General features: G+C 45.9%; 1 protein-coding gene across 6 annotated transcripts in view; it reads left to right on the forward strand.

Annotated features, from left to right (window-relative positions):
- Positions 1–17,541, forward strand: part of FAM222B (family with sequence similarity 222 member B) — a 65,945-nt gene extending 48,404 nt beyond the window's left edge. For 3 of the 6 annotated variants that reach the window (XM_053910907.1, XM_053910909.1, XM_053910908.1), the window contains 2 exons: positions 6,428–6,549; positions 13,648–17,541. In XM_053910907.1, the coding sequence (XP_053766882.1) occupies positions 6,468–6,549; positions 13,648–15,254 (1,689 nt within the window). In that variant the 5' untranslated portion in view covers positions 6,428–6,467 and the 3' untranslated portion in view covers positions 15,255–17,541. Of the gene's footprint in view, positions 1–6,427; positions 6,550–10,870; positions 11,186–13,642 lie in introns of those variants that run through there. The other 3 variants (XM_053910910.2, XM_071219322.1, XM_053910911.2) reach the window with 2 other exon arrangements.
- The last annotated feature ends 861 nt before the right edge of the window (positions 17,542–18,402 follow it).

Here is an 18,402-nt window from a genome sequence, read left to right on the forward strand (position 1 = left end):
GAGCCAGTAATATTTATTACATATCTATTATGTGAATAATCTTGTTCCTGATGCAGTAACTTGGATGGGTAAGTAAAAGACCAGGTTCTGGTCTTAGGAAGTTCACACTCAAGTTGAAAAGCTAGAATGTCCAGGGAGAATATTTTCCTGGTACTGGAATAACAAATTCAAGAGAAAGCACTGGGTCATAGATGAATTAATTAATAAGGGGATCCAGGAAAGAGCATCCTTGTTTGAGAAAGCACTGGCAGCCCTGACTAGTGTGGCTCAGTTGGTTGGGTGTTGTTCCACAAAGCCAAAGGTCACTAGTTTGATTCTCAGTCAGGGCAACTGCTTGAGTTGCAGGCCACGTCCCTGGTTGGGGCACATACAAGAGGTAGCCTATTGAAGTTTCTCTCTCACATCGATGTTTCTCTCCCATTCTTTGTCCCTCCCTTCTCCTGTATCTAAAAATAAATAAATATCTTTTTAAAAGAAGACAGCAAGCAAGCAATGGCAGAGAAAATGCCTTTAGGGACTTGGTGGGGGTGGGAAACAAGATAGGAATAAGACTTGTGGGTTCTAAAGGGTAGTTAAGAAGTGATGTTTCCACATCCCTTGAGCTTCATATATATATTCAGCTAGGTGGAGGTGGTTTGCAGCGTGGATAGTTCTGGGCTTTCAACAAAGTCAGTCCAGAATGATCCTCAGTCTCTCAATCAATCTCTCTGTCTCTCTCTGTCTCTCTTTGTCTCTATCTAATCTCTCTCTCCCCTCTCCCCCTCCCTCTTCCTCCCTCTCTCTGTCTCTCCCCCAGCCTCAAGTTGTGAAGTCACAACTGCAAGTGACTTTTAGGCCCACTATTGGATTAAAGATAGAAAAGAAAGATACCTTTGGCAATGGCCAGACTTTTTTCATGCTGGGTATATAGTGATAAGTACACTCTAGTTGGAAGTTCATAGTTGTCTGGATGACAGAATTACCTGTCAAATAGATGGCTTCATTGTAACAGAACATAAAGATGACTGATTTTGCAGAATCTGATTTGATAAACATGTAATTTTTGCCATCAGTGTCCCTGTTTATTTTCCCCAGAGCAGTATTCTAGTGTTTCTCTTAGGTTTTAACCTAACTTCTGGGACCCCAGAAGTATAGGAACAGGGAGCAGTAGGATAAAACTTTGCCTCCATTGTCAAAAAAGCCCTGGCTTTTTAGTCTTTTTAAAAGTCTTTTTAACCCTGGCTGGTGTGGCTCAGTGGATTGAGCACCAGCCTGCGAACCAAAGGGTTACTGGTTTGATTCCCAGTCAGGGCACATGCCTGGGTTGCAGGCCAGGTCCCCAGTGAGGGGTGCGTGAGAGGCAAGCACACATTGATGTTTCTCTCCCTCTCTTTCTCCCTCCCTTCCCCCTTCTCTAAAAATAAATAAATAAAATCTTTCTTTCTTTTTTTTTAAGTATTCTTTTTAGACCTGGGCCAGTGGCTCATTTGGTTGGAGCATTGTCCCTACACCAAACGGCTTCAGGTTCAATTCCAGGTCAGGCCACACACCTAGGTTGTAGGTTCGATCCCCAGTTGGGTCATGTTCCAAAAGCAACCAATCAATGTTTCTCTTTCTCTTTCTCTACTACCCCTTCCCCCCTTTCCTCTGTCTCTAAAAAAAATAATCATCATACCCTCAAGTGAGGATTTTTTAAAAAGTAGTCATTTTAGTAAGCCTGTAGCTCATGGATAAGAAGGGTTAATCAGGGATAGTGATGACACTTTTAATTAGTACAGTTTCTCAGTGTTAGTCATATTCTCTTCAAGTACATTCAACATGCATGTACTCAGTATTTTCACTGTTGAGTGTATTTTATTCAGTGGAGTCAAGGATAAAAAGGGGCATAACATTTTCTTTCTTTACCTGGGATCTCAGAGATGGTAGTGTTCTCAGTTTGACTTTTAATTAATGGCAGGTTTAAAATGTTGAACCACAGCATGAATGAGAAATTGGTTAATCAACCGTTCTTTTGGGGGGTCCTTTTTGAAGGTGGAGGTTTGGCAGAGGGAAATGGCACCCCCCAAAAAATGTACTGTGGCTCAGTTGGTGGAGCGTTGTCCCCATAAACAGAGGTCGCCGGTTCAATTCCTGGTCAGCGCACATGCCTAGTTTGTCGGTTTGAGTGTCCCCTGCACCCCTGTTGGGGCACTGTGAGAGGCAGCCAATCAATGTTTCTCTCTCCCCCATCGATGTTTCTCTCCCTCTCTCTTTCTCTCCCTTCCCCTATCTCTGAAAACAATAAGCATGTCCTTGGGTGAGGATTAAAAAAAAATGTACTGGAAGGCACTAGATTGTGGGTGGTGAGACTATGCCGAAAAAGTGATTGCACCCCCAAGTAAAAATTCCTTTGCCAGCACTTTATCTGCTTTCCCCCACTTTTCCCACCAGAAAACATGAGGAGTAGTCTTCCTCTTCCTCCTTTCCCTCCCCTTCAGTGGTCTTAAGCAGGAACAAGCAGCACAAATAAAAATGAGGTGTTCTTAACTCCACAGACCTACCCTAAGGCGGAGATGGTTCGTTCTTTATCAGATGCCACCCAGAAAAGAGAGTGTTACATCACAACTTGAATTTAAAACCTCTATCCGGTCTTCTGAAGTTGGGAGAGGCACAGATGAAAGTACTTTTGAGTTTTCCCAGTAGGGACAAGGGTTTTTGTCCCTTAATTAGAGGTAGTCTGGGAAATGCTAGCACTTGTGAATGTCCCAGGAGAGTTTGAACACCTTAGTTCTATCCTCACTGTGATAACAGTAGTCCCCTGCTTAGGCAGTAGCTGGCAGTAGAAAAGCTGGTTGAAAGCTCACAGAGAGGCCCTGCCAAGGAGATCTTTTTTTCCTTTCTCTTGATGTCTGCAGCTCACTTGGCCTGAGCTCCAGGTTACTACTTGATTCTGTTCAGAAGTCAGGACTTAAATTCTGAGGCCCTTTCAGAAGTTAGTACTAGTGTTCATTTCTGGATCTAATTGTGCTTCTGGAAATATCAGCTGTAAAATTATATTAGAATTTATGTTTAAGAAAAGTCAGGTGGCTATCAAAACATGTGGGTGGTTTAAAGTTTTTAAATAAAAGGCCTGTACTCAGCTGCCAAGCCTTTGGAGGAGTGCTTTATACTGTGTATCCCTGCTTTCTGGAATGGGTTGTGGAAGGAAATTGATTACTTCCTGTTTTGTCACAACCTCATGACCATGCCACATTCCCTGTTGTCCTTGTCCTAGCAGACTCTGATTCTTGACTTGAGTGAAACTGGGTAAGGGGCTTAAAGACGTCCTTAGTATAGGTAGATCCCTGACCTTTTAAAGAAAGGGCCACAAATTAGCTGTATTATTAGCAGCCCAGATGATGCCATTGAGAGCGCAAGAGTGTTCTAAATTTGCCTTGACTGGTGTTGGCTCAGTGGATTGGGCGTCGTCCTGCGGGTTTGATTCCTGGTCAGGGCATGTGCCTGGGTTGTGGGCCAGTTCCCTGGTTGGGGGCGTGTGAGAGGCAACTGATAGATGTTTTCTCCTGTTCTTTCTCTTTCCCTTACGCTCTCTCTAAAAATAAGTAAATAAAATCTTTAAAAAAACAAAAAGAGTGTTCTGAACTTGCTGAGTTGTTTGTTGTAGATATATTAATCATGCCAGATTCCAAGCTCTGGTATCTTTTTTGGTCATTCACTCCCTCCTGCCCAAATTAAAAATTGACTTTCTGAAATCTTTACTGTATTCACCTTTTATTTTTGCTTCTTTGTTCACTGCCAGTAATCTTTTAATGCCTGTTTGCCACTGTTCAGCTGGCTTAATTTTTTTCTGGCCTGTTGAAGTCCAGAGTTGTGGCTCAAGGGGCAGTATGTAATGGTCAGTTCTTTGGATCCACACCTCTATTTATCTCTTCTTGGTGGCAGACATCAAAATTTAATAGGTATATTAGAGATTACGGTGATCACTTGTAGACTGGTTCCTTCCAAAAAGTACAGGGAGAGGGTGTTATCTGCAGACAGCTGAGTAAGTGTGTTCTTTGTGCTTCCACTATCACAGTGTCTCAGTTATCCAGATGAAGTATAAGGCCTGGAGGTGGGACTGTGCTCAGGTCCTTCCAGGAGCTGCAAGGAAATCACTGTGGCTATAAGTAGAGTCAGCAAGAGGGGCAGGGTGGTGAGAAGATGAGGCCAGAGAGGTAATAGTAACAGAATATGGGAGGTCTTGTGGGCCACATTAAGATTTTTTATTTTATCTCACACACACTTGAGAGAGAGAGAGAAATATCGCTTTGTTGTTGCACTTAGTTATGCACTCAATGGTTGATTCTGACCGGGGATCAAACCTGTATAACCTTGGCATATCAGGACGATGCTCTAACCAACTGAGGTACCTGGCCTGGCCTGTCTTTTATTCTAAGTAACATGGGAAGTCATTGGAGATTTTTGAGCTGATATGATAAGATTTCCAATTAAAAAAAATAAATTACTCTGGCTGTTGTGTGAAGAATAGATTGGGTTATGGGGGGAAGAGGAGAACAGAGAGATCATTTAGAAGGTTATTGTAGTAGTCCAGGCTAGAGATGATGAGACAATAAATGAAATTATTACCTATTTCCAAGAAAGGTTTGAGAGACCTAATTAAGAAAAACATCAGTAGCCCTGGCTGGTGTGGCTCAGTGTATTGAGCACTGGCCTGTGAACCAAAGGGTCACCACTTCGATTCCCAGTCAGGGCACATGCCTGGGTTGTGGGCCAGGTTCTTGGTTGTGGGCATGCGAGAGGCAACCACACATTGATGTTTCTCTCCCTCTCTTTCTCCCTCCTTCCCCCTCTGTCTAAAAAATAAATAAAATCTTAAAGAAAGAAAAAAAGAAAACAACTAAAGCCCCTCATACAGCCCATTTCACAATGTTAGGCTCCAGTATTTGTTAATGCCCTTCCTTTCCTTGGAGTTTGCCCTCAGCTGTATTAGGACCATTGGGGAGAGGTTATTAAATGGAGATCAGTATTCACAGAGATGGGATTCTAACTAGTACCTCAGTCATTTGACCCCAACAGAAGACTTTTTATTCTTGAGGTCCTGCAGTTGGCACAGTGTTCATTCTGTTGTCCCACCCACCAGGGACCTAAGAAGACTGATTCTGTGCCAGAACTCTTGGGCGGCTCTTTTCTCATTGAGGCATTCAATCTTCAGTTCTTTCTGCAGTTGCTATCAGTTTGAGCAGCCTCTTTTACAAAGTATCTTTTCAGCTACCTGGACTTGCAAGCTGGAGCTCTCTGATACTCATCATGACAAGGTAGTTTCACATACCTGAGAGGGCCCTCTAAGAGAAAGAGGTTTTGTGATCTTTAACATTTGAACATTCCCCCCAGTCTTTTGTTGTGAGCTAAAGCCTTAATGTACCACTTTGATTTCTGGGTTTTGCAGTATAAGAAAGGAATTTCATGGGTTTTAGTGCATTATATTTCTTTGGGAAAAGCTTGGTGCTCGGTATACAGAGAGCTTGCTTGGCATTGTTGACACCGTTTCCTTCCCTACAAAAGCCCACCTCAATCACTGTCTTGTTGGTACACAGCACTGATGCAGCCATGCCATCTTGACATAATGGCAGGATCACTTGCCCAGAGAGGGCTTCTGGCAGCCTACTGCTCCCTTGATTTCCTTTGGGTGCAATACAATTTTGGGGTTGGGGGGGGATCCAGGAGGTCTAATTGTGTGACAGGCAGTAGGAAGGGTGAATCCCCAGAAACTTACAGAATTTGCTTTAACAGTAGTTCATTTTGTCTCCTAGGATGCTTTGCTCCTTCCTTTCACAAGTGAGTTCAGGTTACTGGAGTGTCACAACTGAAACTTTGGGTGCTTTTGCAACTCATATACTATACTGCCTCTGGAAATGCCTGACTTCTAGGCCCCAAACCAGCCTTGTAAATAGGCTAAGCCAGACACTGTGAGGACCAGCTCTGTTCAGGAACACTGTTCTGTTTTCAGGGAGAAATCCTTTTTCCCTTCACCTCAGTTGGAATGTGTCCTAGCTTTTCTGCTCCTTTGTTGGCTGAGCACAGAGGAGAGCCAGTGTGCCATTCATCTGGCAGCCCCATGGCCATGGGCCTTTCCTAAAGCCCATGATAGGGAGAGGCAAGGAGCTTGTGAGCATAAGAGGTCTTACAGATATACCTGTATTTTTCATTTAATAGTGTGGATAGGTATTTTTCAGTTTTTTACCCACCCACTCACCTGTGCTGGCTGAATATCATTTTACGCTTAGTAATATAATAGTTGGGAGCAAATTGTTACTGCAGATAAAAACACAAATATATTTTCAGCCAACACGCTGTTAATTAAATTGCTTATTTATCTAAACTTGGGCCTGTGCTGCCCATATCAGATGTCCCCGATTTCTTCCTTGAGTGAGTTGCCTTGTGTTCCATGACCTTGTTTTTCTCATTACAGTGTGAGTGACTGCCTCACGTTGTGTTGATGCTGGTCTGCCATGCTAGCCTGTCTACCAGGGCCAGGTGACCTGTCCTTTCAGCTTCTTTCTCACACGCAGATGAACACTGGACTTCAGAAATGTAAGTAATCTGGGTCCCAGGGAAGGACGTGTTCCCTTTTTTTGTCCCTACATCTGGGCTGTTTCAGAGGAGTACACTGACCGTGGACTTTGGTACCTTCAAGATACTCGTACAGACAGAAGAAAGCAGTTGCAAAAACTTGTCTGCAATATATAAGATACTTCTCTGATCAGTGAGATGCTCTAAAAAGTACTAGAATTTTCCAGTGCACAGCTTCTTAATTTTAATTGTTGCTGATAGCTGTTGAGCAACAAAGCTATAGGAGTTTTATAGGAGATACATATAGATTTATCTTATCTATCTATCTATCTATATATATATATCACCCTTCAAAAAAGTTTCTCAGTTTGAACCCCCATGAGGAATTAAATGGAAACGTACAGTCTAGATTACTTCTGTGCATCTCTGTAACAAACTGTGCACTGTGCTGTTGTTTTGAGCTCTCTGAGTACTCTCTACCATGGCAACAGACAGTTCTCTTTGGCTTTGCCGTCTGCCTTCTGAGCCAGTGACCTCAGTTCACAGCAAGTAAAGAAGCTTTCACCTTCAGAGGGATAAGGAGCTAGCTTTCTCATTCTTTCTAGGCGTATTCCTGCTAATGTACTTCCCACAAGACTGAGCTTTTGAGAACTGTCTGTTGGATTCCCATCTTAAACTGGCTGGAATTGGGGCTTTATGCTTCATGCTTTCCCAAATCCCTACCTTCTACCTTTGCACTGCCTGATGTGCAAGGAAAAGATTCTATTCCTGGCTCATTACCATGGACGGTATCTTCAAGTGTTAAAATGGCCTTAAATTTGGAATAGACTTTCCTTTCAGGGCAAAAAGGGGAAATCAATGAAGCATCTGGGCTTACCCTTTAACAGAGAAGGTGCTTTGGCATCTTACCTGAATCCTTCATGACAGGGTTTGGCAGGGTTTTAGGCTTTGTGGGCCCTGGTTTCTGTTGCATCTACTCAGATCTACTGTTGTAGGGCAAAGGCAGCAATAGATAATTTGTAAACAATGGGTGTGACCGTTTTCAATTAAACAGTTTAGAGAAACAGCAGCTGGATTTTGGCCATCCCCTGCTCTGGCTGTAGTTTACCATCCTCTGCTCTGTTAGATCATCTTCAGAAATTAAAAATGATCTAGCCTCTGACTTCCTGTCTTTGAGGAAGAGTAAGACTCAGAGCCTGGCTAGTTCCGGGATTTGGCCAATGAATCCAGCTTGCGTAATGACAAAGCTGAAGGTGACAGTCTTCCTTCTGCAGCTTCCTGACTCACCAGGCAAACCCTGCCGTACCAGCTTTCCCCCCTTGCCTTTCTCTTAATGAGTGATGACTAGGTGACTTAAGTTGTGTGTGCTCCCTGGCCACCCAAATCTACTTGCTAACTACACTGTGACGGTTTCTGGCTTCCAAGGACACAATGGAAGGGGGGTATATTTGGAAGTATCCACTAAGATGACAAAGAGCAACTCCCTGTGTTCTAGATTCCTTAACTCTGACAGCGTCACCCAGAGATGTGATGTCAAGGGATGAGCCATTTGGGAGGAAAAGCAAATTGGCAGCTTTATCTTAGGTGCTGACATTGGATCTCCACTTCCTTTTCCCCCGAAAGCAGTTCTTAAGTAGCCTCTGCCAACCACTGGCCCCAGTCTATATTTAAGAATTGAGATACCCTTTTTTTCTTGGTTTCAGACCCACCTGTCCATTTGCGGGATGGTGTCTTTGAATCTCTTTGACTCCTGGGTTGCTATCCTTAACTAAATTCACACTTTTGCAAAGGAGAAATCCTATTGGTCTTTTTTTAAGCTTACTTGCTTTCTTCTCTCCTCTCCCAAAATGTATAAGAAAAAAGAAAAATCTTATCGTGTGACTTACAGCTGTTACTGTTAAACATTTATAGTTAAGGTGAGATGGAGCATAAGCTCTATCTCCTTTGGGAACCAGCAACTAAAGAGCTGCTTAGAACCCTAGGCTACCAGTTATAAAAACCTTAAAATCAGTTTTGTGACTTTGCAATTCAGCCTTTCTCTACCTCCACACCCATTCTCAGAAGGGTCTTCTAAGTCCCTTAGAAACACAGCTTGGTATCTGGTGGGGTGGGGTTGGGATACAGATGTTTATAGATTGCTGTGCTTTATATTGTAAGAGTCAGCCAAGGCAGGAGAAATGGGTCAGGGTCAGGAGATGGATATGTGACTTCTTGGTCTAGCACTGTAATTCGTCTGTCTAATCACCTTCCCCCAGGCTCGAGCTGCCATATGTACAGACTCACAAGATTGATCCCTTTTAACTTCACATTTTCTCTTGTCCCCTTCCTTTTTCTCTGTGTACAGGAGGATGTACTGCATCCCATCCTAGATGTGTACTTTGCAATAGAGCAGGCTGGATTAAAGAACATTGGGTTTGGGGTGGGTCTTGTACTTGTTAGAGGACCACATTCAGGGTTAGGAGGTGCCCTCCTAGAGCTTTTCTACATTATATATTCTGTGATGCCCCTTGCTTTGACAGTCCTAGCCATTTTGGAACTCTGTTCTTGAAAATTTGTTTTCCTCTGACCCATCGTCTCCTAATTCCTCCAGGAAACATATTTTTGACATTTTTTCCTTATTAACCCCAGGCCTCTGCTCCTATTTCCTAAGCTCACGGTCAAGTCTGTAGTAGTGGCTCAATAAATACTTCTGAGTGAATGGCTGAAATGACCAAAAGACCTTGGTTCTCAAATCATCTTTTAAATAACAACTTTGACCTCTCTTATTGTATAGCCTTTTGGGGCCTGGGACAAATGTCAAAAAATCTTTTGCTGCTTCTTAGTATGCCTGTCTGCCCCCTAGTGGAAGGGTCTGGAAATGGTGAATTGGTGCAATGGTTGAATAAACTCAGAAATATTAGCCTACATCTGTTCATTGCTCACCATGTGTCAGGCACTATATTAAGTATTTTTATATATGTTTTCATTCATTCCTCAATAATTCCATATGGGAGACTCTCTTATCTTTCTTTTAAGGATAGGAGTGTTTGCCACTTGCCAGCGTCACATTACAGTTCAGTGACTGGCCTAGAACTCACACTCAGGTCAGACTCCAAAGCTTTCATTATAAACACACTGCATGTGCCTCTCTACCTATAGATAGAGGTTCCTGCTGCATATGTCACCCATACTGTCTGACCTTCAGAATAGGAGGATATACAGGGAGGTCCTGGTGGGGAAGCCTGGATTCAGGCAGATTTCACCCCTAGTCCCTGGAACAGACCACAGTGCTTTCTGCTACATTGTACTCTCAGACTCAAGTCCAGGGTTCCTGCAGTTGGGGCTTCCTTTGTCAGCCTGCTTTGTCCTGTCTGTGGGCAGACTCAGGCAAAACTGCTGTCCTTAAATAATACCAACAGTCACTGTTCCTGTCCACAGAGTGTTTTCCCATTCACTGGGTCTTAGTAATCCCGTGAAGCAGAACAGCACGTGTCATTCCTTTTTATAAATGAGGAATGCCTGAAACTGTGTAGTTACATAGTAAAGCCAGTACTTGAATGTGGGTCTCTCTTTTTATATACCACATATTCCCTCTTCTATATACTGCCTTATGTCTTTTTTTAAAGATTTTATTTTATTTATTTTTAGAGGGGAAGGGGGGAGGGAGGGAGAAAGAGAGGGAGAGGAACATCAATGTGTGGTTGCCTCTCATGAGCCCCCGACTGGGGACCTGGCCTGCAACCCAGGCATGTGCCCTGACTGGGAATTGAACCAGTGACTCTTTGGTTCACAGGCCAGCACTCAATGCCTTTTGTCTTAATTAATGATACCGTTGATACCCGATATTTAGTAAAGTTTTTTTTTTTTTAATCTTGAAGAGAGAGAAAGAGAAGCATCAGTTTGTTCTGCTTATTTATCCATTCATTGGTTGCTTCTTGCATGTGCCCTGACTGTGGTTGTCGCTCTAACCAGCTGATGTACTTGGCCAGGCCTGGTATTCAGTATTTAAATAAGTTGCTTACAAAGCCGTGGTACCTGTGTTAGCTGTGCACTTAAGGGAAGATGTCACAGAAGAAAGAAAGGCTCCAAGGTACCTGTGTGTGGGTAATGAGATAGAAGAGTGTTGAGCCCTGTTTCAATTCCTGGTTGGGGCACATGCCTGGGTTGCAGGCCAGATCTCCAGTTTGTGGGCACATGCGAGAGGCAACCAGCCCATGTTTCTCTCACACATCAATGTTTCTCTCCCTCTCTTTCTCCCTCCCTTCTTCTCTCTCTCTCTCTCTTAAAAAAAAAAAAAAAAAAAAAAAAAGCTGTTGAGGAACACGTGACTTTTTATAAGGGTTGGGCTTAAGTCGGGTATATGAGGTTGGTTGTGCTAAATTCTCAGAATGTGTCCTCTTGTCTGACATCCTCATCTCATCCTTGAGATTCTCCCTTAACAAAAATACTATAGCCTGTGTCCACCCTCCCCTCCCTACCGTTCCTTCCCTTTGATTCTGATTCCTTCATTTGACTACCCTCATCACTGCTATCAATATCAGTGGTGGCAGGACAGGAAGAACTAATCGGTATAAATGTCCTGTTTCATACCCTTGAATGAGGCCAAGCTCCCTTCTGCCTCTGCTAGACAAAAACTGACAATTGGTATTCACTTGGAACAAAGAAACCCTATTATTCAGCAAGTCACTGTACCCTTCTCTCTAACTTAGTTTTCAAGGAGAAAAGCCCACTAACATGGAAGAAAGCCCAGGGGTAGAACTTTACTTCTTGTCTGAACTAAAACTCAGCAGCTTTGGGCTCCCATTCCCCAGCCCGTTATTCAGCCAAGCAGTTACCTATGCTGATAGCACTTCCCAAGTATTTACTACGGTCCACTTAGAGTAAGGCACTGAGCTAGAAGTGTCACGTGATTCTGACCAGTCAAACAGACACCTTAGTATAGTGGCTGACCAGGGCAGCTTCTAATGGAATTCTGGTACCTTGAGTTTAGGGACTCTCTCTCGGCAGTTCTAGACTTGTTTTGTATCTTCTTGTCCAGGAGAGTGTAAGAAGTGTCAGACAATGGTTCCACTTTATGAAGACTCAAGCCCGTTAAGTGGCTTATAAAAAACAACCCAGACACTAGTCTTGGGGCTTTGACCCTCCTCACCAGCTAGTGCTACCTAGTGGGTGGGGAGGATTTCTGGACCTCCCTGCCTCCCTCTTCTTCCTACCCGCAGTTGTCACCACCACATTCATTGTTTTAAGACTTTCTTCAGCCCTAGTTGGGTGGCTCGGTTGGTTAGAGCGTTGTCCTGGTGCGCCAAGGTTGTGGGTTCGATCCCTGGCCAGGACACACACAAGTGAGTGTCTAAATGGGTGGCACAATAAATTGATGTCTCTCTCCCTCCCTTCCTCTCTCTTTAAAACTCAATAAATAAAAAGACCTTCAAATTTATCATCTTTCAGACATTTCATTTGTGGGTAGAACATTTATTCTGTATCCAGTAGATAAAATAGAGCCTTGAATATGTCTGCCTGTCTCCTAAGTTCAAGGCATTGTTCCAGTCCTGGAAAGCACAAACCTTTTCCTTTCTTTACCCTTTTCGCTAAGTTCTACCTCATTTAGCATGGACCCGTCCTAGACCTGAGCTGCTTTTCCTGCTTTCCAGTAGCAGCCATTTCTGAGCAGTCACTGACAGTTAACCAGCAGTGTCACCAAAGGATGGCAGCTGTGCCCTCTTCCTCCTAGCACACTCACTAGCCTACTTCTGTACCAGTTGATGCCCAGTGACGTGACTCTGAAATGGGGTCTCCTTGAGCCAAGCCAGCTGAAGCCACAAGCTGAGCATTCAGTCAGCTTAGTCCCTGGTCTGTATGGCTGCCTTCTGCAAGGGGAGGAAGTAGGGAGGGAGTCAGTTAGCTGAGCCTAGGCTCCCAGCCAAGCACCTTTCCTTTTGCTTTGGGCAGTTTGTGTACTTACTCACTCAGCAGGCCTTTAGTAAGCACTTTCTGTATATACTCAAGGGAGACCCTCCCTCAGAGAGAGGGGTAACGGAGCAGAGGCCCCTTGCAGGAGCCTCTGGCCTCCTGAAAGAGCTCTGTTCTCAGAACCTTTTCCTTTTTGACTGGAAGCACAACATCCGCTGGAGCCCCCCAGTGGGAGGCCCTTGGAGATGGGAACAAAGAGACTGTTAACATTAATGAAATGCATTGAGTGGGTATTTCCGCAGTCTCCAAAGGAAGGCAGGTTTTTCCTCTTTCATTTTGGAAAGTGACAGCTGACAAGGGCCAATACAGACTATTTTTGGCTCTCAGGACTTAAAGATTCTCTGAATCCTTTCTTCTCAAATTCCTTCCCTGCTGCCCTGTCATTATTGTCACCCCCCCACAAGGAAATAAATAAAGCTTCTTGATCTTCACCCAGTCAGGCTGAGAGTAAGCTGTAAACAAAAGTGAACTTGTGACGTGGGGGTGGGGGATGATGTTGGCAGCTTATTCCTCTGCTTCTGAAAGAGAAGCATCCTGTCTGCTGTGCCAGGATGCCCGCCCAGTGAGCACGACACCCCAGCTGCCACGACTGAGCAGAACGCTGATGCCTCACTGCCACTGCAGACTGAAGAGTAGTCACTCTGGGTGCCCCCTTTACCAGGATAGGATGTCCTGGGGGAAGGGACTGAGGGCTCTGGCAAGCAGCTCTGCTTAGAGCTGTCAACCCCCAGGCCAGTATGGACTGGTAAGAACTTGGAGAAAGTTCCATGTAGGAGAATAACAACTCCTGATTACCTCTGTAAGAACCGGCCACGGTCTGGCTCTGCCAGGTACTGGACTTGTGAAAGTTGCTGTGCTTTTCCTGCCTTCAGTGACGTCATGTGTAAAATAAGAGTCATGATAGTACCTGTTTCCTAAAGCAGTAGCAAGGATTTGTTGAGATAGCTTGTCACTTAGCACAAGCCCTGACCCATGTAAGTACTGACTAAATGTTAGCACTGCGGCTATTGTGGGGCCTGAGGCTAGATTTGAAACAAAGACTAGGATTGACAGTAGTTAGCCCCCACCTCTTCCACCTTAGGCCTGAAAAAGGGAAATCTAGGACTGGTTGGCTTGGCACTGATGAGCTCCCTCTCCTTCTTTGCTCTCCTTCCCCTTCTCTCTCTCTAGGGGACACTACACAGAAAATGAGAACTGCTCACTGTCCTACCCCAGCCGAATTGGACGCGTATGCTAAGAAGGTCGCAAACAACCCACTGACTATAAAAATCTTCCCCAACAGTGTGAAGGTTCCCCAGCGGAAACACGTTCGTCGTACTGTGAACGGCCTCGACACATCAGCCCAGCGCTACAGCCCCTACCCGACTCAGGCTGCCACCAAGGCAGGCCTGCTTGCCATTGTCAAAGTGCCAGCCAAAAGCATACTCAAGGACTTTGACGGCACGCGAGCCCGGTTGCTCCCTGAGGCCATCATGAACCCCCCGGTGGCACCCTATGCTACTGTGGCACCCAGCACTTTAGCCCACCCCCAGGCCCAGGCTCTGGCCCGCCAGCAGGCCCTGCAGCATGCACAGACCCTGGCCCACGCCCCTCCCCAGACGCTGCAGCACCCTCAGGGTATCCCGCCACCCCAGGCACTGTCCCACCCTCAGAGCCTCCAGCAGCCTCAGGGCCTGGGCCACCCTCAGCCCTTGGTCCAAACCCAGGGCTTGGTCCACCCTCAGGGTCTGTCTCACCAAGGTCTCCAGCACCCCCCCAATCCCTTGTTACATGGAGGCCGGAAGATGCCAGACTCAGATGCCCCCCCGAATGTGACCGTGTCTACCTCAACTATCCCCCTCTCAATGGCGGCCACCCTGCAGCACAGCCAGCCCCCGGACCTGAGCAGCATTGTGCACCAGATCAACCAGTTTTGCCAGACGAGGGCAGGCATCAGCACTACCTCAGTGTGTGAGGGCCAGATCGCCAACCCCAGCCCCATTAGTCGCAGTCTGCTCATCAATGCAAGCACCCGGGTGTCGACCCACAGCGTCCCCACACCAATGCCTTCATGTGTGGTCAATCCCATGGAGCACACCCACGCGGCCACAGCCGCTCTGCCTGCTGCAGGCCCTGTCAACCTGCCCACGGGCATCCCTCGAGCCCCCACTGGCTACCCTAGCGACCTCAAGCCAGTCACCTGGAACCAGCATCAGCTGGCCCACCTACAACAGATGTGCAGTGAGGCTGGTGGGACGCCAGCCCCTGGCCTGACAGGCAAGCATGCGACAGGACGTGAGTTGGCAGGGCCTGGCTTTGTGGGCAAGGCCCCTGCCTACCAGCAGGAACTCTGCCTGGCACAGTCCTTCCATCTGAAGCCACCCCTGGAGAAGCCAACCCCATCCCCACCAGTCAACGGCCTGGCAGCCCCACTGGCCTACCCCAATGGTCACTACTTCCAACCCCTGTGGAATAACATCCTGCCCACTCCCAATAGCGACAGCTCGGGGTCTCAGGACCTCACCATGCCATTCCATGGTGGGCAGCCCACGGGTGCACCCCTCGACTGTGTGGCAGCTGCTGGGGCCCACTACCGAGCAGGGACCGGGGGCGGTCCAGTGGCAAGCCAGAACAGCTTGATGCAAACAGTGGATTACCTAAGTGGGGATTTCCAGCAGGCCTGCTTCCGAGAACAGAGCCTGGCCATGCTGAGCAAGGCTCACCGAGCCCCTGGCAACCGAGCCCCTGACCCCACAGATAGTCGAAGTCTTCATATTCAGCACCCTGGGTATAGATAGGTAGCCCCGGTGCCCTCCACAAGCTACACATCATATACCCCCTCCTAGGTTTAGTCTTACTTTTGAGTAATTGGATAGTTTCAAAGTTTTATTGCTCCAATGTGATCATTCTTAGATGTTTAAGAAAGGGAATTTGGTGGGATCTAACAGAACAGAGGGGGATCCTCTGTGTCCTCATTCTGTCCCCTCCACCAGGCCACTCTTGGGTTTATGTTAGGGCCTAGTCCCAGTCCCAGGCTTTTTTCTTAGTTGCCTGCCTGTGAGTCAGCCCTGTGCAATGCCCATACCCCTCTATCCCCTTGCATTTCCCCCAGCCATCTCCTGTTTTCTCCTGCTCTGCCTTTCCCTTAGGACTGTGGTGGGCTAAGGGCCCTAGGCGAGGTGCCCGGCCCCCTAAGCTAGGCCTCTCCCTGTTTGTCTTTATCTGGACTAAGAAGCCAGACTTCTCAAGTGCTCTGGAAGCTACTTCCTTATTCATCCCAAAGACTTCAAATCAAAACTGACCAGTCTTCACCTCCTCTCAGCCTCTCTCCATTCCTCAAGGCTTTGTTTTACATCTACATTGATTCCAGAGCCACTAAACTTGTCCCTGCCACCGTTCTCAAGGGCATCCTACAGGCACTTGGCCACCATCTTGAGACATGGGGAGGGGAATGTATCTTTGTGTTGGCATCTTGGTTCCTGACTCCCTTTTCCAAACCTAGAGAAATTCAGTGACCGTCCAGCACAGCCAAGACCCCTTTCTCACTGTCCTCTCCTAATTCACCTGCTGCTCTCATCCCCCACCCCCTCAAAAAGACAAGCAAAACAAAAATTGATCTTGAGGAATTAGATAAGGGATGATCACATTGGAGTTTGCAATTAAAAACACCAAAAAAAAAAGCGTTTTGGTTCTCTACACTGGCTAAGAGTATTGCTCTACACTGTAAGTTCTCGATGTCATGTTTCTGTATGAGTGCAGTGTGGGTTTGAGTAGCATTGTGTGTGAGTAGCCCCACAGGGACATTCACCTTCTAGACACCTCCTTTTGCAACCCCTCAGTTTGATGAGAAAGAGAGAAAAACACAAAGCCTTAAGCTCTTTGAATTCTTCCTTTACCAAATGAGCGTGGTTCTAACAGCTGAAGACGGGCGTTCATTGGAAACAGCCCCTCCTGCCCCTCGTCCATCCTTCACTCATACCCGCTCCATGCTCACTGCATCTCATTCCCAAGTGACAGTCAGTTGGCTAGAAATTTAAACTTTTCTGTAACTTTAAACTTAGGTTATGTTCTGTTGTAATTTTTGCTCCCTTCTGTTAAAGATGCATAGTTGGGCTCTGCCTTTTTTTTTTTTTTTTTTTTAACCAAATAAGTCCTTACTTTTCCTCTTGTCTCTGGGGAATGTGAGCTGATGTTCTTATTTAAGATTTTGGGTTTTGTTTATTATATACTATCCACTGTTCTTTAGCCAGAAATTCTCTAGTGATCTGAAGCAGTGTGACTGAAGACCAGTTTTTAAATTATGTGTTGGCAAGTTGCCTTATATTTAAAAAGAAAAAAAATGCCTGATTGTGTTATGCCAAATGATAGCAACATGAAGTCCTAATTTATTGTTCCCGGTTGTTTTCCTGCCGTCTGTGAACACTGGTACCTCCTTGTCCCTGAGCCCTCGGGAGCGCCTCTTGCTCCTGGTGCAATGCCTTCTCCCAAGGTGTTGGCCGCCATCTCACCCAGGGCCCCCTCCCGATTCTTGCTTCTCTGAGTTAAATTGAAAGAGCACTACTGTCTCCCTTTATCCCTTGCTTGAGCTTCAAACCAGATATTTTTGCTGTGATTTTTTTCTAATGCCTCTCCCCGAAAGGTGAGCTGCCATTTTAGGAAATTGGACCAGACACCAAGTTGGGGGCTTTAAATCAAACCTCAAACCCATCTCTTCCTGTGTGGGGGTGCAAGTCTCTGAAGCTCTCACTCTCACCCCTAATCTGCATGGAAAATGTACTGTGACCCCACCTCCACTCTTAACTGCCCTCGCCTTTGGTGTGAGATGTTTCCTAGTTCACCCTGAGCCCCCATCCCTCTGCCAGCCAACCCCCAACCAGCAATAAGAGGCCAAAGCAAGGCCTCCTACCCATAATTCCTGCCTCCATCCCACACTGCCCCTAGGGAATACCAGGATCCCCAGCTGTCCACATACTGTAGCATTCATTCTCCACCTCCCTCATCTTCTCACCTGTGGTGGTTTATGGGTGTGATGGGGTTTTTAAGATTATTATAAACCAGTAAAAAGAAAGAAAACCTCTCAATCTTGTCCTATTTGTTTATAGTGGTTTGTAACGCCTCATTTACTAGAAAGGAAGTAATTCCTCATTTTTAAGAGGGGGACTCATTCATCCCACTCAGAAGCCTTCCCAGTCCATTATTGCAGACCAGGTGCTGGGGGGATTGTCAGGCATAAAAGTAGACTTCGGTCAACCCCCAGGAGGTGCCCAGCTGGCTGGACCTCTCCCTAGGCAGGATTGCTTGTGCCCTGAGGTCTGATGGGTAAGTATGGTTTGGCGCCCTTTGGTGGAGATCTGAAGTGTGCTGCCACTTTCACTCCAAGGGCCATAGGTCATTGGAAAATTAGTGTTTTGTTAATAAGCCATTTAAGACTAAATGTTCCTTCCTTCTGCCTCCAACATGAATTTCTGAGGGCCTCTGACAGAGGTGGTATTAAGGGCTCTAATCTAACATGAAAAGTGGCCCTTTGGTTACTCAAAAAAAGAGCTATTTACAGTTGATCCTTGAACAACATAGGGGTTGGAGGGACCTACGCCCCCCCCCCTGCCCTGCACACAAACAGTTGAAAATAACGACTCCAAACTTTACTAATAACCTACTGATTAGAAGTCTTACCAATAAGTCAACACATTTTGTATGTTCTATGTAGTATATGCTGTATTCTTTATAATCAGGAGGGGAAATGTTTAAAAACAAGAATACATTTACAGTATTTATTGAAAAAATCCACAGTTTAAGCCTGTGTTCAGGGGTCAACTAGATTCCCCATTCCCTTCTGTCAAGTATGGATTTGGGCCACAGTGATGGAGGAAAGGAAAGATTCTACAAGACGTGGGGCTCGATGAGGGTGGAATCAGACCCTTAGCAGGAGTCAGTGGTTGGCTGTCA

Source organism: Desmodus rotundus, chromosome 9, assembly GCF_022682495.2.
Source record: "Desmodus rotundus isolate HL8 chromosome 9, HLdesRot8A.1, whole genome shotgun sequence".
NCBI classification, from domain to species: Eukaryota; Metazoa; Chordata; class Mammalia; order Chiroptera; family Phyllostomidae; genus Desmodus; species Desmodus rotundus.